Source organism: Phyllostomus hastatus, unplaced genomic scaffold, assembly GCF_019186645.2.
Source record: "Phyllostomus hastatus isolate PE091 unplaced genomic scaffold, TTU_PhHast_1.1 phas_contig_254, whole genome shotgun sequence".
Taxonomy (NCBI): domain Eukaryota; kingdom Metazoa; phylum Chordata; class Mammalia; order Chiroptera; family Phyllostomidae; genus Phyllostomus; species Phyllostomus hastatus.
The window spans coordinates 20,262,824-20,286,007 of NW_025333810.1; the positions used below are offsets into that span (position 1 = coordinate 20,262,824).

At 40.8% G+C, this 23,184-nt stretch overlaps 1 protein-coding gene across 2 annotated transcripts in view; it reads left to right on the plus strand.

Moving 5' to 3' along the window:
• Window positions 1–23,184, plus strand: part of MEGF10 (multiple EGF like domains 10) — a 173,835-nt gene that overhangs the window by 75,191 nt on the left and 75,460 nt on the right. For both annotated transcript variants that reach the window (XM_045838135.1, XM_045838134.1), the window contains exon 5: window positions 11,742–11,834. In XM_045838135.1, the coding sequence (XP_045694091.1) occupies window positions 11,742–11,834 (93 nt within the window). The remainder of the gene's footprint in view (window positions 1–11,741; window positions 11,835–23,184) is intronic.

Genomic DNA, 23,184 nt, shown 5'->3' on the forward strand with positions numbered 1-23,184 from the left:
TTTAACCTTTGGCATTTTAATCATGATGTGCCTGGGCATGGGCCTCTGTGGGTTCATGGCTTGACATTCTTATGTGCCAATAGACAGGAGACAATGAAAGGGAGCTGTCCTTCCATTTATTTATTTTTATTGAGATATAATTGATACATTATATTAGTTTCAGGTGTACAATATAATGATTCAATATATGTGTATACTGCAAAATGATTACCACAGTAAATCTCATTAACATATCACCATACAAAGTTCGAATTTTTTGTATGATGAGAACTTATAAGATTTACTCTTTGAAACTTTCAAATATGCAATATGGAATGATTAACTATAGTCAGCATGCTGTATATTACATCCTCATGACATTATTTATAACTGAAGTTTATACCTTTCAATCCCCGAGAGCTGTACTTTCAGATGAACAAGTAAGGTCCTGAGTTTTCCCAGGCCTTACATGACCTGCTTCCGTCTCTCTGATCCTATCTGGTTTCTGGAGGCATCTGAGTTTGTGTTCCTTGGTTTTTGGCAGAGTGTTCTAATAAGGAAGGTCCTGCTACTAGCTTTCTCTCACACCCTTAATCCTGCCCTTTTTGAAGAAATTTTACCACCTAATTTACACATTTGGTTTAAGGCTATGACACTGAAAGGCAGATGTCCCTGACAAGGGAAATAAGCAAAGCTGTCATTATTAGTCATTCACCACTGAGTAAGAGAATTCCACTTATTCTGAAGTTAGTGTAGAGAGGAAAAGGGAGTAGAAAGAACCTAAGGGCACCAGAACCCAAAAGGAAATGTCCAGGGACCAGCACCGAGGAGGGAGGAGGGGCAGGACAGTGAATGGGAAAGTGGTGACATTGATGTTCACCACTGCCCCCCTCACTTCCCCTTGGGCCGGCCTCTCCTGTTAACATGTGGTTGAGGTAGTGGAGGACCAGAAGCAAAGTATTGGAGACCAGTGTCAGCAAGATGAAATAGGACAGACTGGGGGAAATGCCATGTGGTGGAAAACATGCTGTGGGGAAGAATATTTGTGAAAGAATTCCGTGACTCCATAGACAGTGGCTGGACCAAGAGGAATGCCATTCTAAAAACAGAAGAGCCTGGTGCGGCACTTCCCGTAGAATTGCCATTCTTTCCTCACAGACATAAACATAACAGTTCCAGGAGGGAAGTAATTTATCCCAAATGAAGGCACCTTCCATCTGGTTTCTTCTGTAAGCTGTATGCTGACGATTTTGAAATCTTTTCCCAGTTGAATCAGTTTGTAGTTGTATCATCAGACCAGTGACAGGGTCTGTTGTTAGGAAGTTGTGCTTAGGAAAGTTGTTCAGTGCTTGCTGATTTTTAGAAACTATGGCCCATTAGGATCATATTGCTTATTACTCAAATCTAATTTAACCTAAAGAGACACAATGCAAGAGTCATGGCCAAAATAGATAATGCCTGTATATGGGTGGAATTAAGCTAAAAACTCTTTCCATTCTCAAATAAATGAATAGGATTATGTGCTCCACAGATGGTATTTCAATCCCTTGTGTGGAATCCATTACAATAGTCTATTTCAACACAGACTTTTTTTTTCCTGTGTAAGTCATTCACTTTGCAAAGGAAAAGCTTAGTAGAGTATTGCATTGTGAATTTTAGTATTAGCTTTTCCTCAAATAAATATTTCCTGGGAAGGTCTAAAGCCAATACCTTCATAAGCATTTGGAGAGCTCATCCATCAGTGACCAAAGACTCTTACTGGAATTGCAAAGTGTGTGTAGTATTTCAGTATTAGCTCATATTTTTATATAAAAAAAATCTGCCTTCATTTGTATATAGAGAATTTTTTTTGTCCCTCCCTGGAAGCTCTCTTCACACTGTAGCTTTTATTTGGAAAAGCTTTGTTAAGCTAACATTGACATAAAATAACTATACAAATTAAGCATACAATTTGATAGGTATGGCATATATACTCATGTACAACCATGAAACTTTCACCTCAGTTATGCTAAACTATTCATAATGTGTAAACATTTTTTCACACCCCTTTGTAATTCCTCCCATCCACTCCTACCTGCCCCCACCCCGCTTGCTGCAGATAGCCATTGACTTGCTTTCTGTCACTCAAAGTTAGTTTGTATTTTCTAGAGCTTTATATATATGGAATTAGCCTGTTTTTTTCTTTTAATGTCTGATCCCTTTTACTCAGAGTAGTCACGTTGAGATTCATCTGTTTTGTCTGGATCATTAGTTCACTTTCTTTTTTTAATTGTTGAGTAGTGTTTCATTGTATGGATATCTCACAATTTATTTCTCTTTCATGTATTTATGGACAGTTGGATTGTAGCCAGTTTTTGGCAATCACAAATAAAGCTGTTCTGACAATTCCTGTACAAGTCTTCATATGGACATCTACCTCTGTTTCCCTTGTGTGATACCTAGGAGTGGAGTGTTTGTATCATTTGGTACTAGTACACAAACATTTAGAGATGCTTTATTTGAAATAGCCAAACTGGAAATCATCTGAATGTCCTTGAATATTTTCTTAGAGATTTTATTTTTAGAGAGAGGTGAAGGTAGGGAGAAAGAGAGGGAGAGAAACATCAATATGAAGGAGAAACATCGATCAGTTGACTCTTACCCACGCACCAACCTGGGACCAAACCCACAACCCAAGAATATGCCCCAACTGAGAGTCGAACTGGCAGCCTTTCCTGTTGTGGGACGACCCTCCAACCAAGTAACTGAGCCACACCAGTCAGGGCTGTGAATATTTTTTAGAAACTGCCAAACTTTTCCAAAGTGGTTGTTATTTTATAATCTCACCAGCAATGTATGAGAGCTGCACTTATTTCAGATGAACCCTTGACAACACTTGATCCAGTTGTTTTTTAAATTTCAGTTTCTTCACTACACATGTAGCATTACCGTGTCATAGTTTTAGTTTGCATTGTTCCAGTGACTGATGACAGTGAGTATCTTTTCATGAGCTCGTTTGCCCTTAGTATATCTTTGGTGATATGTCCAAATCTTTTGCTCATTTGTTTGTAACTGAGCTGTTTGGTTTTTATTTAGTGTTCTTTATATATTCTGGATACAAGTTATCAGATAGTATTTTTTGAAACCATTTCTTTCAGTCTGTGATTTATCTTTTTATTCTCTCAATAATGGTGATTTTTGAAGAGCAGAAGTTTTTAATTTTGATGGACACATTCATTAATTTGTTCTTTTGTAGGTTGTATTTTGGTGCTATATGTAAGAAATCTTTGCCTAACTCAAGGTCACTGAGATTTTCTCCTATGTTTTCTTCTAGAGGTTTTATACTTTTTAGGTTTTACATTTAGGTCTATGATTCATTTTCAGTTAATTTTCGTATATGGTATGAAATTATATATCCATGTTTATTTGTGTATGGATATCCAACTTTTCCAGCATTGTTGAAAAGACTTTTTTTCTTCACTGAATTGCCTTTGTGCCTCTGTCAAAAGATAATTATCCATGTACATGTAGATTTATTTCTGAACTCTATTTTGTTTCATTGATCTGTTTGTCTACATTTACACCAACATCACACTTTCTTGATTACTATAGCTTTTTAAGCCATTAAATCAAATAGCATTAGTCTTCCAACTTTGTATTTCTGTTTCAAAGTTGTTTTGGCTATTTTAGGTATTTTACATTTACATATGAATTTTAAAATCAGTTTGTGAATTTCTACAACAAATGCTGCTGGGTTTTGATCGGTATTATATTGAATCTATACATCTGTTTGGGGAAGAATTGACATCCTAACAGTATTGAGTCATCCGACTCATAGACAAGGGCTGTCTCTGTAGAGAGAATACATATATTCTACTGTTGTTAAATGGAATATTCTTTAAACATGCAGTAGGTCAGATCAGTTGATAGTTTTGCTCATTTCTTTAATTTATCTCAGCAGTATTGTTAGTTCTTAGTGTACATTACTTTCACATTTTTGGTCATATATATCCCTATGTATTTCATATTTTTGATGCTATTGTAAATGGCTTTAAAATTTTCAATTTCTGATTGTTCATTGCTAGTATATGGGGTTATAATTAAATTTTGTACATTGGTTTTATCTGCAACCTTGTTAAACTCTCTTATTTTAGTAGCTTTTTTTGTAGATTCCATCAGATTTTCTACATACATATATTTACATAATCTGTAAATAAAGGTAGTTTTACTTCTTTATTTTCAGTCTGGATGTTCTTTAATTTTTTCTTGCCTCATTACACTTGCTGCAACCTCCAGCACAATACGGGATAGAAATTATGAGGCTAGACATCTGTGTCTTGTTCCGAATCTTAGGGGGAAAGCATTCATTCTTTTACTACTGAGTATAGTATCAGTAGCAGGTTATTTGTATTTGCCCTTTATCAGTGTAAGGAAGCTCCTTTTGGTCCTAGTTTGCAAAGATTTTTTTTTATCAGGAATGGGTATTGGATTTTGCCAAATGCTTTTCTTCTGGCATTTTTGGAGATAGTTTTCTGCTATCATGGATTTTTTTTTCTTTTTTAATTAGGAACTGACTCACCTGAAATGTATCCCAAAGAGGCAGTATATTAGTCAGGAATCATGTTTGTCTACAATAAATAGATATCTGAAAAAATGGGAACATATACACACTTGGGGTTCATTATCTTTATGTACTGGCAAGCCTGAAACTGGGTGCTTTGTGGTATTTATTCATCTGTGTAAGGAATTCGGAGCAAAGGTTCACATGGTTCTCTGGGTCCTTCCCTTAGACTTGCCCGATTTTGGCAAATTCAGTCATTTTATCTGCACATCAGGCATATAAAGGAGAAATAAAAGGGACATTACACCGACAAATAAGTCTGTCCCCTGCACTGTTTTCCACAGGGACACCTCAGGCCAGAATGAGGGCTGGGAAATTTCCTGTGTTCCTGGCAACATTATTCTCCCAGAGAAAGTGGCATTCTGTTAATAAGAGTGGAGGGAAGAATGCGCATTTGGTATGTGATTAGCAACGTTCGCCAAAGACACTGCTAGTCATCACCCTTAGTACGTGTCCTTAAGAGTCTTAAAGGCCCTATCAGGAATGGAGGAAAAGGAATTTCAGATGTGGATGCTTTTTCATTATACTTACTAGGTGCAAACTGGTGGACCCCCAGTGCTGTCTCACTCTCCGCGACTGATCAGCCACGTATGCAGGCTGTGTACATGAACCACCAGCAGTGGGAGGCAAGAGTCCCTGACCCCACACGGCGGGTTATGCAACTTTGAGGATGGAATGGAAAGAGAACGGAGTATGAGGCAGCTGTCGTTGCCATTCACCCTGCAACTTGCTTACAAAGGCGTCCACTTTCTCTGTTCAGATGTTCTCTCTTTCGTGAGACCCACCTTGATCTCGCTGGAGTTGGAACTAATGGCTTCCTTCCCACAGCACCCGCAGGGTTCTTTATGACAGCTTTATTGGGATAGAATTTATATGCCATATAATTCAACCATGTAAACTGTGCAGTTCAATGATTTTTCTTATATTCACAGTGTTATACAACCATCACACCATTTTAGAACATTTCATCACCTCAAAAAAACAAACACAACAACAAACAAACAAAAAAACCCTGTACCCATTAGCTACCACCCCACATTCACTCCTGATCCCGCCTAGTCCTAGGTAACCACTAATACACTTTCTCTCTCTATAGATTTGACTACACGGACATTTCATATTAATGGAATTATTAAAAGTGCTTTCACAGTATTGTGCTCACACCTCTGTTATTACCCCTGCATTCTGCTCTCTGTTTTTTCGGTGTAAGGGGCCTGTAGGTGACTAACTCTGCAGACTGTGTTCCTCGTCTGCTGTCTTTATATCCACAGCAGCAAGGTGTCTGCTACATTAGTAAAGATGAAACACGAAGGGTAGACTGCAATGTAACAAATATGGAACAAAATTATTCCTCTCTGTACATCAACATTGTTGAGGCAATTAGATTTTGTAGAGACTTTGCATGTAGTTGTCCTCTAACAAAGGTATGAAATGGATAAAGTTTATTTTGGAGGTCGACTCTCTGCTTTTTACGTCTTCCTCATTTGAATCTTCTAACTTCTGACTCCTGGCCATGTAGTAGCACATCTGCTCTGGTTTCTGGCTCAGCACAACCTGTCCCATCTTTTTTACCCCTGCCTCTCCCCCCACCCTTTAAAACCTATCACCACTTTTGTTCCTGTGGGAGTCAGGCACCAGGGTTTAATCCTACGTCTGCCTCTCATACCAGCTATAGATGTTGGGACAATCATTCCATTCCCCAAGCTTCAGCTTCCTTGTCAGAAAAATGTGGGAATGATGTTCAGTGAAGGCATCCTTAACTCTAAACATCTGTGTTCCTCAATGTCAGCTCAGAATAAATAAATGAGCAAGAATACGTTTTGTGACTTGTGTTTTTTATTCATAAGACCAGAGTAAAAGGAACTTCTGAGGAAAGATGGATTAGGTGGAAGCTTTGTTTAGTTATTTTTGAGGAATACTTGGATCATAGAAACATTTTTCAAATTAATTTAAATGAATTGATTATATTATATCGTTTAGGACGATAGTAGGTGCCCACATTTAGAGAGATAATTGGTTTACAGAGGAGTCTTTTGTCTGCCCACTCTTGCTTTCCCCTCTTTGTCATGCCCTAGGTGTAAATACAAAGGCAAATGTACGTGGCAGAAGAGAAAGCTATTGAGCATAGTCAGTGGGTCTCAGTATTAAAGCGAAATATTTGCAAATGAAAGGAATGAGGTCCATGGCACTGGTAATGGGATTTAAATGGATTTAGGAACTAAGGCTGAAACAGGAGCATAATTAGAAAAGATTCCAGGGTCGTCATGTCAGTCCTCACCTGTTCGTCAGGCAGACAGGCTGTCCGCAGCTTTCACTTCAAACACGTGGCGGATTCTTCTCATCAGTGTCTCTTGCCTTCCAGTTCTTAAGGGAAAAGAGGGGTTGGCTGTCCCTTACAACTTGATGGGCCCATAGCAGTGTACTTACTGTGGGTCTGGAGGTTCAGCTTCCATCTGACCTCTAACAGAGACTACTGAAAACTCAGAATATGATATTTAATGACTTTCTTAGGGGGAGATGTGAGAGATCAGTCATATAGGTCATATCACCTTTGCTAGCTTTTCCTGGTTGAAATCACTCTTAAGAACAAGAGAAAGAAAAGATGTGAACAGAAATAAAATGACTGTTTCCACTGATGCCCAAGCCACACTTATGATGCCTCTTTTGCATCTGTCCTTGAAATCTAAGCTGTTGAACATTTGCTAAGGGGACCTCCATTCTCTTTCTCTTTGCTAGCTCACTTTGGGATTTTCCACACGACAAATTCATGGGTTTAATGTACCTTGGTTTCTCATGTCGTGTTTTCATCATGGAACCTCAACATCCAAAGTAGGTGGCATTTAAAGCTGAAAGAGAGAGGATGAGGCTGGGGTGGGGATCCAGCACAGCTGGTCTCCTGGAGGGGACAGTCTGTGTTTGCCACCACTTATGCCATAGTCAGTCTCCCTGCAACTTGGTGAGTTGGGCATCAGAGAACACAGAGTGTTACAGCTCCCTCTGTTCACCTGTTAGCTCCGGTCGCCCCTGCTGGTCTTAGAGGGACTGGGTGAAGGCTGTCAGGGGATGTGCAGAGCCAGGAGCTGGTGGGCTAAGGACTTGGGGCAGAGGTGGCACTTGCGTGACAGAGTCTAGTGCTGTGTGTAGATTCTGCACCATGGATGTAGAATTTGGTGTTCTTCCCATTTAGAATCCCTACCAACAGTAATGCTCATCATTTAGATCATTATTTGACTTTAGGCTTCGGTGCTCAGAAGCAATTCCATTGGCATTAAGCTTTAATTAAGAAAATTACTAGAAAAGCTGATTCCCCCTTCTAATTCCTAATTAACTTACAGACAAATTTGTTTTCTGCTATCTATTCACATTTTGCTTCAGACTTTGGCCACATGTTAGTTTGTTACTTCCAGGTTCTCATAAATATAATGTGGAATTTCAAATTACTGCATAGGATTTTTCCCCTTCAATTATAATTAAACTTCTTGATGTTCATGTCATAAAACACAAACATTGTATCATCCGGAATCAAACGTGAGAACATTCATATGATTATTCAGCCATCTGAAAGCATTTTGAAGCAGATCTTTGATTTTTACATGTAGAAATTTGCTTACTATCCCCTCTTTTGGAATTAACAAAACAAGAGCAACAAGAAACAATTGATTGGAATCCTAGCACACGCAATTCTGAGTGTTTACCCTCTGGGGCTTGTGTTCAACATATGCATTTCTTTACCCATCTTGATATTGGACGAAGAGTACTAGACCTGCTTGTTTAATCTTAACTTTCTTCCTACTTTGATTCAGGTGGGTGCTTCAGGATATTTGGGGTCACACCAGGGTTAAGAGTCCACACAACTACAACTCAACCCAAAGTTTAATATGCAGTCTCTATGGTAACTATGCATATCAAAGAAGTGGTTCATGGGGAGAGAAAGATGAGTGGTAAAAGAATGTACAAGGAAGAAAAGGAATGAAAAAATGAAAGCATAGAAAAGATGGACAGCAAGAAACTGAGATCCCACGTTCTCCTTTCATGGCCTTTCTCCCAGGCAGAGAGGAAATGCCAGGCTGCCTTTACCCAACCCAGTGTCTTGGGTTTCAAATTTTCAAGTAGTGAAATTGATTCTTTCGTCCAAAGAAGTCTTATACAGATGCCCCAAATATAAAGACAAGTGAAGTAGTAGTTTTTAAAATTCATTTAAACTAGAAATAAACTAGTTTACCCATTTCGTCTACTCTGCGCCCCCTGCCTCTCCTAATCACCAATCTCTTCTCTGTACCTATGAACTTGGGTTTGTTTTTTTAAGATTACACATATCAGAGAGACCATACGGTATTTGTCTTGCAATGCCTGACTGATTTCACTTAGCATAATGCCCTTGAGTCCCATCTGTATTGTGACAAATGAGAGGATTTCATTACTTCTTTATGGCTGAATAATACTTCCTTGTGTGTATTTACCACAGTTTCCTTATCCATTCATCCACAGATACTTAGATTGCTCCCATATCTTGGCTGTTGTTAAGTGATGCGGCAGTGCGCATGGAGGTACATGTGTCTTTTCAAATGTATTCTCATTTTCTTTGGCTACATACCCAGAAGTGGAGTGGCTGGATCATATGGTAGTTCTATTTTTAACTTTTTAGGAACTTCCATACTGTTTTCCATACTGGTTATACCAACTGACATTCCCCCCAGCGGTGCAGCAGGGGTCCCTGCTCCCACATCCTCGCCAGCGCTTGCTGTGTCTTGTCTTTTTGATAATGGCCATCCTAACAGCTGCGAGGTGATACCTAGATCGTTACGGTTTGGGTTTGCACTCTCCTGATTGTTAATGATGTCAAGTGTCTTTTCATGTACCTGTTGGCCATCTGTGTGTCTTCTAAGTTAGTGTTTTATTGATATAAATTTATAAGTTAACATTTGTAACATTGCCTTAGCATAAAATTGTCAAGAACAACAGGACTCTTAAATAAATATAAGAATTTGAAATTCGAGAGAATAGGTAACACTTCTTTTTTTGTCAACCACTATGCCCAAGTTTTGTTTTTTTTTAAATGCAGTGTATTAGAAAACTCTAGTTTCATATTAAAAGCAAATAGTATCTGACTGTTAAAACTTCTCAAGACATACACAGAGGATTTTAAATAGTTTTAGGTTTTTGAAGGAGGAAAAATTGGTAAATCTGGGGCTGAAAGCTGATTGCTGCACGTTGCAAACAGCGACGTCATCAGTATGTATGACAAGTGAGCACTCCTGCATTTGCACACTTTCAGTGGGTGTGAGCACTCTCTGTAAGCCAGTGTCCTGTGCGCATTCCACCACACAGCACAGTGCGATACAGCGTCCAGAGCATGCCCTAGACCTGAGCCATCCATGCCATTTAATTGGTCCTTACCCATCTAAATCTTAAAGAAAGAACACTGCAGAGCTATGTCCTTATGAATGAACAACACATCTATAGTCAAACACATGCATAAACATGTAATTGTCTGAATCAAATACTGGGAGGTTCCCATGCATCTCCTTCAAACTCTAATGTCACAATTTCTGCTCTGTACCAACATCCCAAGCTCAGCTGGCCTGGAACCCCTCACCAAATTGCCTGGGTGCTAAAAAATTATTCTGGGGATATAAGTGAGCCTGTGTTTTCCTGAAATTTATGGTCCCTTTATTCTGCTCTGGTGCCCTCTACCTGATGGATTTTTGTAATAAATTTATATTTTTCATTAGCATATTCCAGGCTAATTCTCAGACTAAAGCCCTACCACCTTAGTTTGGTTTTCAAGGTCCCTCTCTTGCTTTTTAAAGCTATTTCTCCAAACAGTGCACCCAAACAGACCTCATTTTCATTTATTTTTCTTTCTGCATTTTGCTTTGCTTTCTTCTTACCTAAAATGACTTTCCCTTAAGTCTAAATCTTTTTAATAAAAAGCTTAGAAATGATTGTCATTTTCACTTTTGGTGCAGCAATATAGGTAATATAGATACACATACATGCCCAAAATAGAAAGCTCATAAAAATTTTTAATAACATGGAAATATTTCCCCATTATATTAAGTGGGAAGGCAAATTGAAAAAAATATTATTTTGTTTTTTTCTTTTCCTGGAGGAGAAAAATTTATAGGAAAACATTGCTGAAAGTTTCTACCTACACAAAAATGTTACTAGTTGGTGGAACTGGAGATGAAATTTATTTTGTTTATGGTATGTTTTGACAGTAGACCTGTTTTATTTTTGTTTATGTAATAAGGCATGAATTAAAAACTTATCTCTAAACCATGTGGTATCTTATTTCATCCTCATGTAACATTTTAGAATATCTTAACCTAAAACTCTTTCATATTGTTCTCAAAATTACTCATATATTCAGGTATTTTCAAAAATGTTTCATCAGTGTTAGGGGTACTAAGGTTGAAAGTAATGCTCATTAACGTGCAGCACAGAATAGTATTTTTGATGTCCTTTCCTGTCAGTCCACTGAGCTTTGCTTTGGAAATGATCAGACTGCCCATCTGCTCATAATTCAATGACACCTCTAACCTCCACGGGTTGGGTGACACCTAGGATGGTCACTAATGAGAGAAGAATTGAGATTTACTGTTTCCCAACACCTGGGTGACATTTTTCAAATATTCTCCTCCAATAGGAAAAGGGCATGTAGTTCCTCTGTGTCGTAGTTGTGAACAGCGTGTGCCCAAAGAAATCTGACTGTTGTTTCTGGTGAAGCTGACTGGGGATACCTCCCGGCCTGCTTGGTCACCCTGGAGTCCTAACACCTTGCTTTGTGATTTGTTTCTGCGTTCATTGCCCATATGCTTCTTCCAAAACAAAGAAGATGTATTTGATAGTCACTGATAACTTTTTAAGTGGATTAGGCAGTTTTCCTGGAAACTTCTTTCTTAACTGAGCATGAAGTAGAATTAAATAGTAGAAATGAAGGAATTTATTCGGAGATATCAAAATAGGAAGGAGAATTGTTTGGTTACACCGCAGACTGTAGGAGGGCTGAGGAATGGATTGAAGAAAATTATCAAGCATGCATGTTGTTTTTAAGAGATACTCGAGACCGGGATATGAAACAGCTGTGTTGTTGGTGGAGGGGTGGGGGGCGGTTTCTTGTGCCAACTTTCCTTATTTGATTGATTTTTCTTTCTGACAGCCCACTGTGCTGATAAATGTGTCCATGGTCGCTGCATTGCTCCAAACACCTGTCAGTGTGAGCCTGGCTGGGGGGGCACCAACTGCTCCAGTGGTGAGTTTCCACCTGCTGTTGTCTGTCTCGGGATGTTTGTGCTGGAAGGGCCCCCTTGTCTGCAGATTACCCTGAACCACGGGCTTCCCTCTTCATTCCTCTGCAGAATGTGCTGTGGATTCCCGGACTCAACTCAGCAATACAATTTCCTCTCAATCTGTGTATGCGTTGTATACAGAACTGAGTTTAGAGAAAGGTACTTGGGATAAAGGACATTTCACTAATCTGATGTGAAATCTATTTTTGTGAACACGAATGCATTTTCCAGAGTAGGGCAGCGGTGGTAACATAGTTATTGTCTTCTGGCTCCTGTTTCTACTTGTTAATTTATCTATGATATTTTCTTGGTGATGAAAATGTACCACTTGTTGGTTTTAACTCAGAAGTAAAATTGATATCTTCAGTGCTGAAGCTATTTTTCTGTACATTCTGAAATGCAAATAATGAGCACTTGCTGAGATAGCTTTGGGGAGAAATATTGGTATGAAAATTCATGAACAGTTTGGTATTTAATTAAAACATAATATTGTATATAACCTGTCTCTGTTATGTTAGAATTACAATTGTACAGTATGATGTTTTGCACTATAAGCAGGTTGCACTTAAAGTCTCATCTTCTTTATTATGAGTGTTAAATGATGGGATGTCATGGAACACAGCTGCTTTTCTAAATTTCACAGTTAAAATGTTAGTTTTCCGGCTAACTTGTTGCTGTGTGTAGGACTGTGAACACTTCCTGCTCCTTCATACTTCGTTTCCCCTTGAAAATATGAGAAGGAATCCAAGTGCAACTAAATGGTAATGCACAAATCATTATGTTTAAAGGAAACAATAGTTTTAAAAATTGGCAGGGCCTCACGACAGCACGAATGTGTCCTCATGGCTATGAAACAATGTTCTGAAACTAGTCTGAAAGGACTTCCTGCCGTCTAGGGAGCCAGTTTGGAGAATTTTTACTTGCACGCACTTGGAGTCGGGATCTTGTGATCTTGTTAGAGCTGTTTGCTTCAGCTGTGCGATCGCTTGGCCGTCCCTTGCGCTGTCTGTGCACAGAACATTTGCCTGAAAGAGCCCTTTATTGTATCTTAGACAGGAGGTGTGTGTGTGTGTGTGTGTGTCTGCCCCTGACAGGCTCCCAATTCCAATGGGTAACTGTCTCGCAGGGTTTTGTCTTGCTTCTGCTGGAGATCGGGAGGAGAGGGGGCATTCTGTTCACATGCCGTGGAGGCAGAGTGTCTGGGATGTGGGCTTTGGCTCATGTCCATTTTTCTGGCCGACTGACCTCAAATGTGATGTGGCTTTCATGAACTTTTCCAGCATAAAAATCAGTTGTGCCTACACATTTTGAGGAAAAATAACATTCTTATATAAACTGGTAGGAGAGAGAAGAGTGGATGTATTTGTCATTTGTAAAGTGAGGCCCGTTGCTGATTCCAAGGCGAGCGTGTGTTCTGGAGAGTTCCAGTGGGTCCAAGCACCATCTCCTGAGGACTGCACCCATGTCGGGCTCAGACGTCAGGCCAACGCGTGTCTGTGTACACAAAGCAGGGCGCACAGGGGTCTCAGATTCCCAAGAACTGGTTCAGGCCATCTCTAAAGTAAACGGGTGCTTTGTTTTCAGGGTAGGCCTTCTCGAAAGTAACTGCTTTATTTTGGGGTTGACTCATTTTTAAAGGAAGCCTCTAGAACTCTGAGAACACGTGTTCTTTCATTCCTGGAAGATGATATTGCTACGACTTTTAGTTTATTCTCTACAACTCATGTTTTGGCTTACTAATAATGAACAAAAGCATAAATAAACATGGACAGATATCTGACATCTTCAAAGATGTTCAGAGAAAAACTTCTCTGGCACCTTTTCAAATGCATAAGAAAATGCTCTTCTGAGCCAGAGCACTGTGTCTCATTGCCTGGGTTGTAGCTGCTGCTGTTACTCTACTATCTCTCATTGGGGTGGTAGAATTTATTTATTCTTGGCCAGGTAATTATTGAAATGAAATGCATGTTCTAGTAATCTACTGAGTAGCATAGCTAGAATGGCCTCATTTTCAAAGATCTTATTTTTCTCATTAGTCTTATAAATATATTTGATAATACATATTAGACCCATAAAATGATTGCATTGATAATAAGAGTAGTTCCTTATATCAGTCAGTGTCCAATCATGAGACAGAAATCACAATGTTTTTTTTTGAGTAAAGCTTTTATTTTGGAGCAATTTTAAATTTACAGAAATGTTGCAGACATAGTAGAGAGTCCCCATATACTTGCATCTAGTTCTCCCCCTTGTTAACATCTTACCGTTGGCTTGTCCAGCTGAGAAACTGACCTTAGTGCATTACTGAACTTGCTAGAAATTTGCCCTCTGGAACTTGCTAGAAATCTACCCTACAGGACACTTGGGAAAGCTTTTAATGGAAAAGGTCTTACCAGAAGCTCTCTGCTACAAAATAGCCCCAGAGGGATGCTCAGGGAAGTTGCTGGCTGATGGGGACTGCTAGCCATGGTGTTTGGTGTTTGGCAGGAGCTAGATGCTGGAGAAGCTGCTGCAGGAAGCTAGAGCCTCTTTTGCAGAAACCTGGCACTGTGAAAGCTGTAGGTGCCACAGAGTTGGATGCTGGAGAAGTCACTCCACCCACTGTGCTCACAGGGCAGGATCTGGGTGCTGGCGTAGCCACATGCGCCTCAGGAGTCAGTTGGGCTAGCACACTAGATCCACCATGGAAAACTTTCCTCCTGGAATGTCTCTCCAGTGCCCTTTAAAGAAAATGCTCAAGATCTGGCCAGCTGGAAAAGGAAAAAATATTTAAAGGGCCCATATCCATTTTTGCAGAGCAGGCAATGAATGAATTTAGCACTGAGCAGCAATAGAGTAATAACTATTGCAATCCATGCCTTGGGTTACACAGCTCCTTTACTTACATTTCTAGACACACTTGAATTCTTATTGATCAACAAAGCAACTCTACATTTCCATCTAATAAGATACAGCTACCATGTTCTAAGTAAAGACCTTTTCACCCTCTTCCTCAAATGATGAGATCAAGTCCCAACAGTTGTGTATCTGCTGCTGGTTAAATTAAAATTTTCTCAAATTCAGTCATAGCTCCACTGAATATTGTTATTTAGATACTAAAGTTAATACCCAACAACTTGTTTATAAAGTAAAATAAACATAGAAAGAGGAAAAAGGAAAGTAGCATCTATAAATTAACATATCCATATAGCAAACCAATGGAAAGTATTAAAGCCTACCACAGGCCCCTTTTCTGTAATTAGCCACAAGGCTGTGCTATTATGTGCGGCCTCCTTCCTTCGCTCAGCAGGGCGTATGTGGCCCTTGGCAGCCCACACCCCACCTGCTTGGGGTTCTTTCCGTTAGTGGGTGACTAAAGCTTCATTCCTGAAGGGCCTGAATTCTCAGTTGTCCTGCCTTTTAAAAAAATTGTTGATGTTTTCTATTACCCTTTACTAGTGGGCATGGAGGTATGAAGAGGTGACCCCCAGAGTCCCTCGGTTTTCAGGCGTGGTTTTCCTCCCTCCCGCTGTGTAGTGGCACCCCAGTTTCCTCTGGGTCGTCAGGATGATCATTTCATCTAGAAGAGGGAGTACTTTTATTTACATTGAGAGATTAAAATACCCAGATGGTAATAAATTAGTAACTGTCACATAGAACTATCTGTATTTTTTTTCTTCCTAATATACTTGGGAGATTAAGGAACTACAGATACATTTGCATGTACAGGTTAAGAAAGGCTTCCCTCGGAGATTGAATCTGTTCTCCTTGTCAGTGGAGGGAAGGTTCCTGTCTGTGATATATCATCAGTGTCCCTGGGTCTCAGTGTGTTCTCTGTGTAAACAACCAGTGTTGTCCCTGGTCAGTGTGTCAGAGAACTGCACAGCGTTTGTGCCCCCAAAGTGAAATCAGGATTTATTTGACTAGACTCGGACATAGTGCTTCTTTTTAGATTTGATTAAATGATTTTTTAAAAAAGCCCATATATATTTTACTTTTATTGGCACCCAAATGTATACCCCAGCCTATATGACATTAATCTACCTTACCTCCATCTCTCTCTTTGCTCCTCTCTCTCCTGCTCTCTGATTGTCCCCCTCCCCCATCCGTCTCTCTGTCCCATCATCAATCCTCTACCTGTTCCTCCCTCATTGATGACAAACCACTGCTGAAGGCAAGGGCTGCATGTTATTAATCTCTTTAGCCTCCATTGTGCCTGGCACCTGGTTTGTTCCATTTAATTAGATTAAATGAACCATATGATTCTCTATGATTCTGAGAAGGTCATTTGTATATTCATGACACAAACTTCCACGGAAAGATCACAGCGTGCAAGGCACTGTACTGGATGCCGGGGTAGGAAACAAATGTGGAACAAAGCTCATGCTTGGAGAAAAGCAGACAGCAGTGTGAGTGTCCCATCACAAGAAAGAGAGCAGCCTGAGCCAGAGCCATGGCTTGAGGAAACACAAAGTGGAGTTAGGTAAGGTAGTGCAAGGTTTCCTGGGTGGACTAGGGCAAGAGGGACCTGATGTATTGCTGTGGGGTGAGGGGGGATGAAACGAAGATGATAAAGTGTAGGCTGCCCTTCCAGAAACTTAGCTGAGACTCCAGCAAGGAGGAGCAAAGAGGGAGTTAGGAAAAAGGCAAATGTAGGCTCAAGGGAAGTTTTATGTTTGTTTGCTTTTGTTTGTGTTTTAAGGTGAGAAAGACTTAGAGGCTGAGAGAGAGGTGAAAGAAAGAAGAGAGAGGCTAGAGACTCAGGTGAAAGAGAAGCTCATGTAATTGTGGGAACAAGGCTTCTGAGAAGACATCTGGGGGATGGGCTGGGATCTCAGCAACTGATTAGTGAGGAGAAGTACTTCCCACTCCCAACAGAATAAGGAGGAAAGAGTGGTGGGCAGGGATGTCCACGGGTGTCTAGTATCAGGGGTGCTCATGGGCGAGCAAGCTCATATTTGATGACCTTTCTTCTCTTGGTGAACTTGGAAGAGAGGTAATCTGCTGATACTAAGGGGAGCAGAAGTGGGGTCACACTGATGATGACAATGACAGACAGTTCTTCACTGAGCACTCGGTATGTGCTAAGCATCATTATAAGGGCTTTACAAGAATGGCATTTAATGCTCACAACAGAGAAACAGTTACAGTTCTTGTTCCTGTTTTACAGATGAGCAAACAATGGTGCAGAAAAATTAAATGACTTACCTGAGCTTACACATCTAGTAAAGGGTGGAGACAGACTCACATCTCATTCAAAGCCAGAACTTTAACCACAAGGGTCTGTGCCTCCTGAAGTCGGGACGGAGGTTGAGTGAAAGTGACGCGGGACTGAGAGGAATGACGGCGGGAGGCAGGGATGGAAACGCCAGGCAAACCCTAAAACGAGTTTCTTGAGAGACGTTGAGGGGGGCACGTGAACATTAAAGGTGAGGACTTTCAAACGACACCAGTTTGGTTGGCCTCATTTGTAATTTTTAATTTCCTAAAAATGTTGGGCCAGATTACATTGACGATCCCTTTCAAGTCTGTGATTCTGTGAGTGATTCACTCCGATCAGTACGTGTATGCAGTCCCCAAAACCTGACTTTGTGTTCAAAGGAAACCCTTTAAAACTTTTATATGAGTAGCAGTAACTCGTTTGTCCTCTCAAACTGTATAATCCTATTTATGATTTTCTAAATGTCTGTAGAGAAATGTATCTCCCCTCTGGCTATAGGGCACCTCCAAAACTCATGGGAAAGTCCTAAATCAGTAGCAGCCAACAAAGTGTTCTCAAATGCTTGGTCCCCAGGATTTGGACATTAGGCCCAAATAGAGGCAACAGTGGAAATTTGCTTTGTTTTAGAAGATGCAAACTGGAACTGTTAGTCACCAATAGCATTTCTGGTTAAATGTACTTGGAAGTGGTGAAAATTTGCCTAGGAGGCAACACTAGCTCAAACATTTTCAGGCCCAGGTTAGGAATACCCATAAGCTTTTACAGAAAGCAGGCCTGCCGCTGTGAAGCACTGAGTAAATAATAAGACTTCGCCTGCAGGATATTCCAATTGGGGAATTCATTTGAAGGATATTGCAAGCCAGAAACATAAGACACAAAAAGCAGACTTATCCCCCAGCAAGATTTGTTGTAAAGGTCTATTGACTGGACACAATAGCCAGATCGATGTTGTCTGGGAAGAGAAGGCACTCAGAGCCCGGCCCTGGAGGCAAGTCATTAACATGCCCATCTCTCTGTCAGAAGTACTTTAGAAATCAGGTTGATGGAGCAGGGAGAATAAGACTAGATCATTTGGGTTCACTGGCATGGGGGCAGGGCATTGATGATGGGTGCGAAGGACTGACTTCAGAATGGTCGAGCAGAATTGCCCAAAAGCAATTTCACCGATGGACTGCCCAAATATTCTGATAGAGGTTACAAACAGAAACTGCTGATTTTGACTTTCTGAAGGAGTCTGACATCTGGGCTGCTCTTGGTTACTCTCTGGAGGGTCACGGAGCCTCGTCCCTGCTTCTTCCAACCCCCCTGTTGGAACTGAAGTGCAGTAGTCCTGCTGCTCACCCTTCTGTGCTGTTTCTGAGCCTCACTTTCCTCATGCATCAAATAAGGAGAAGAGTACCTACTTTATTTGCTTGTGAGGATTAAATGACGCAATACCCATTCAGTGCTCAGCACTGTGCCTGGCAGCATACGCATGGCTAAGTAAGTGGTACTTACACTGTCTTGTGTGGCAAGTGGGCTTCCACCAGGCTTCTCAACATCGTTCTAGGCCTTAAACTGGACAACGGATGGGGTGGCCCTTTGTGGCCCTCTCGTTTCATCTTGCAGGCGACACCCTTTGTTAGTGCAAATCTCTCTCTGCCCAGAGTTGCATGCCAGGACTCCCCAGACAGCCCTGGTGCAGATCCTTCTGTGTGATTTCCAGCCTCTGACCGTGGTGTCCTCCTTACAAGATGAATTTGTGTCAGCTCATGTTGCTCTGGGTGCAGTGAGAATGCTGGATGTTTATGTGACTCATGCGACCAGTTCACTCGCCATGGGCGTAAAGACCAGGCTGGGCTGTCATGTGCTGTAACTCCATTGCACATCATTTATTGATTTTTTTTGCTTTGTGTAATATATTTCCACATTTATTTATCAGAAATTCTTTATTCAACCTCAAAATGTAACGAAATCTAACCTTTTCTCACTGTCTTTACTGCTGCCAAATTCGAGGCACCATCTTTTCGTTTAGAGGCAAAATTGGTTTTTAGTAAAACATATCCTGAGGAGACTTCCGGCCAAGATGGAGGCATAGGTAGACACACTGTGCCTCCTCACACAACCAAAAGAAGTACAAGAACAATTTAAAAACAAAAAAAAACCCAACCAGAACTGACAGATAATCGAACTGTATGGAAGTCCTACAACCAAGGAGTTTAAGGATAAATATTCATTCTGATGGGTAGGAGGGGCAGAGTTGAGGAACTGGGCAGAGGACTCATGGCAAGAGGGTGACTGGCAGACCCAGTGAGGCAGCAGCCTTGTGGAGCAGGGCATGTAAGGCTGCAGCTGGCCGGCAAGGCAGCAGTGGGCAGACCGGCGAGGTGGTGGATTGCGGACTGGGTGGTCTCACATTCGCAAGCAGATAAACCAGGAGAAACAACTGGGGAGCAGGATGGACTGTGAAACCCAGGGTCTCAGCTCAGGGAAATAAAGCCTCAAACGACCGATTGAAAACACCTGGAGGGTTGAGGCAGCAGTGGGAGAAACTCCCAGCCTCACAGGAGAGTTCGTTGGAGAGACCCACAGTGTTCTAGAATGTACACAAGCCCACCCACCCAGAATCAGCACCAGAAGGGTGCAATTTGCTGGTGAAAAGTGGGGGAAGTGACTGAAATCCAGCAGAGAGTGGTGCAAGTGCCATTGATCCCTCTCATACCCTTCCCCCACATAGAGTGTCACAACACTGTGACATGGGTTGCCCCGCCCAGGTGAACACCTAAGACTCCACCCCTTACTATGTAACAGGTGCGTCAAGACAAAAAAAGAGGCCCAAACGAAAGAAAAGATCAAAGTTCCAGAAAAAATATAACTAACCAATGAAGAGATAACCAACCTGTCAGGTGCACAGTTCAAAACACTGGTGAGCAGGATGCTCACAGAACTGGTTGATTTTAGTCACAAATTAGATGAACAAATGAAGGCTACACTAAGTGAAATGAAGAACAATGTACAGGGAACCAATAGTGATCAAATGAAAGCTGGGACTCACATCAATGGAGTGGACCAGAAGGAAGAAAAAAACATTCAGCCAGAACAGAATGAAAAAACAAGAATTCAAAAGAATGAGGAGTGGCTTAGGAACCTCCAAGACATCTTTAAATGTTCCAACATCCGAATTACAGGGGTACCAGAAGGAGAAGAGGAAGAGCAACCAGTGGAAAACTTATTTGAACAAATAATAAAGGAGAACTTCCCCAATCTGGCAAAGGAAATAGACTTCCAGGAAGTCCAGGAAGCTCAGAGAATCCCCAAAGAAGTTGGACCCATCGGACCCAAGGAGGAACACACCAAGGCACATCATAATTACATTAGCCAAGGTAAAAATGAAGGAGAGAATCCTAGAAGCAGCAAGAGAAAAGGAGACAGTAACCTACAAAGGAGTTCCCATAAGACTATCAGCTGATTTCTCAAAAGAGACCTTGTAGGCAAGAAGGGGCTGGAAATAAGTATTCCAAGTCATGAAAGGCAAGGACCTACATCCCAGATTGCTGTATCCCCAAGGCTTTCATTTAGAATGGAAGGGCAGATAAAGTGCTTCTCAGATAAGGTCAAGTTAAAGAAGTTCATCATCACCAAGCCCTTATTATATGAAATGTTAAAGGATTATTTAAGAAAAAGAAGATAAAAAGTATTAACAGTAAAATGATAGCAAACTCATAATCATTAACAACCACACCTAAAACAAAAACAAAAGCAAACAACCAGAACAAGAACAGAATCACAGAAATGGAGATCACATGAACGGTTATCAACAGGGGAGTGGGAGGGGAAGAGAAGGGAAAAAGGTACAGAAAGTAAGTAGCATAGATGGTAGGTAGAAAATAGATGGGGTGGCGGGGGTAAGAATAGTATAGGAAATGCAGAAGCCAAAGAACTTATATATATGACCCATGGACATGAACTAAAGGGGGGGAATGTGGGTGGGAGAGGGTGTGCAGAGTGGAGGGGAGTAAAGGGGGGAAAAATGGGACAACTCTAATAGCATAATCAATAAAATATATTTAAAAAGAAAAAAAGACTTAGATCCTTCCTTTTTGTTCTCACAGACAGCAATTTAAAATATCTACTATATTTTGATTAGTTTGGAATTTGCAGATATTCTAATTTTTTAGTAACAAAATATATTTATTCACTTAAAATATTTTTTCAATTACAGTTGATGTACAATATTACATGGTTTCAGGTATACAACTTAGTGATTAGATATTTATGTAACTTACAAGTAATCACCCCAATAAATTTAGTGCCCATCTGATACCGTAAATGTTTTTGACAATATTACTGACTATATTCCATGTGCTGTAGTTTACATCCTCATAACTATTCTGTCACTACCAATCTGTACTTCTTAATCCCTCAGGTTTTCACCCATCTCCTCCAGCTACACTCCTGTCTGGCAACTGTCAAAATGTTCTCTGTATCTACGAATCTGTTTCTGATTTGCTTGTTTGTTTATTTTGGTTTTTAGTTTTCACATAGAAGTGAAATCATGTGACATTTGTCTTTCTCTGGCTTATTTCACTGATCACAATACAGTCCAGATCTATCCATGTTATTGCAGATGGCAAGACTGATCTTTCTCTCTGGCTGAGTCGTATTCTGTTGTATACATGCACCACTTCTTTATTCACTCATGTATGGATAGACCTTTAGGTTGCTTCTATATCTTGGCTGTCCTAAATAATGCTGCAATGAACATATAGGTATATATGTCTTGTTGATTTAGTGTTTGTGTTTCTTCAGATAAATACCCCAAAGTGGAACTGCTCTTTTAATTGGTGGTCACAATAATATCCTTGCTGCTTTATCTCCTAGGGCCCCACTACAGTCAGTTCTCTCTAGTGAGACCAGGCAACCTATGAAAATGTACTTCAGAGGATGTTGCTCCCCTTCTCAAAACTCCCTAGTATTTCCCATTGTAGTTAGAGTAAACTGCAGTATAGCCTTGACCTCGATCCACTAAGGCCCATTGGATCTGTCCCACACTGTTTCCCTGAACCCTTGTCACCACACTGCGGCTCTGGGTGGGCATCACACTGCTTGGCCTCTGCCTTCCTTTCTTGGAGCGCACTAGTTTCACCTCTGCCTCTGCATTTGGGGGTTGCTCTGCCTGGAAAACTCTTCTCCCTGGATCTTCACATGACTGGCTTCTTTAGGTCAATTAGGTCTCAGCCCAAGTGCCACCACCATGAGAGGCTTTCCCTGACCTCCACATATAAAGAGTGTTCCCCTGTTACTCTCTATCACATCTCCTTTTTAGCTTTTTTTAATGGCACTATTTGAAATTATTGTTTTTTGTCTGTGTTCCCCTCCAGAATGCAAGCCCTTTGAAAATGTAGGTTTTGTCTCTTTTATTCATTGCTTCTTAGCTCATTTATTCACCTAACATCCAGCACAGTGCTGGGTACACAGTGATGCACAATACATATTTGTGGAAGGAAGGAATAAAGACATAATCATTCCAGAAGCAGGAATGACATAAAAATGACAAATGAGAAATGAGTAAGACTTTGTCTCTTCTTTCAAGGTACTTTCACTTTAACAGAGGAACTAGAAGTACATACACAAGTGTATAAGCAAAGTATTCAGAGAAGTTGAGAAGTGGTCAGAGGTCTTCCTGAGAAAGTCTTTCCTCCAGTGGTATTAAGGTAACTCAGGCCCGTTTGGCTTCAGGGTTCACTGTGGCTTTGTACCTTGCGGGCTCACTCATTTCTGTGACTTAGCGAAGATCCCTTCCTTGTCCATCCACCGGCCACTGCCCTGACACTGCAGATGACAGGAGAGATGCACCAGGTGTGTTTCCATGAATGGCGAGGAAGAGGTGGCTGTGGGAGCTCCTCACCCTTAGCAGGGGGAAGTTGTACTATAAACATCAAGGTTCTAACCCCGTGGGGGAGTGACTCCTGAAAGGGCAGCCTCATGACTGTGAACAGCGTTTAAAGTCAGCCCTTATTTGAAAGGAGAGTGTTTAACAATGTGCCATCTCAACGTTCACATATTGCTTCTCAAGGCAGACATTTGGTATGACAGTATGGAACTTACCTGTGAACTTCTACAAACACAGTGTA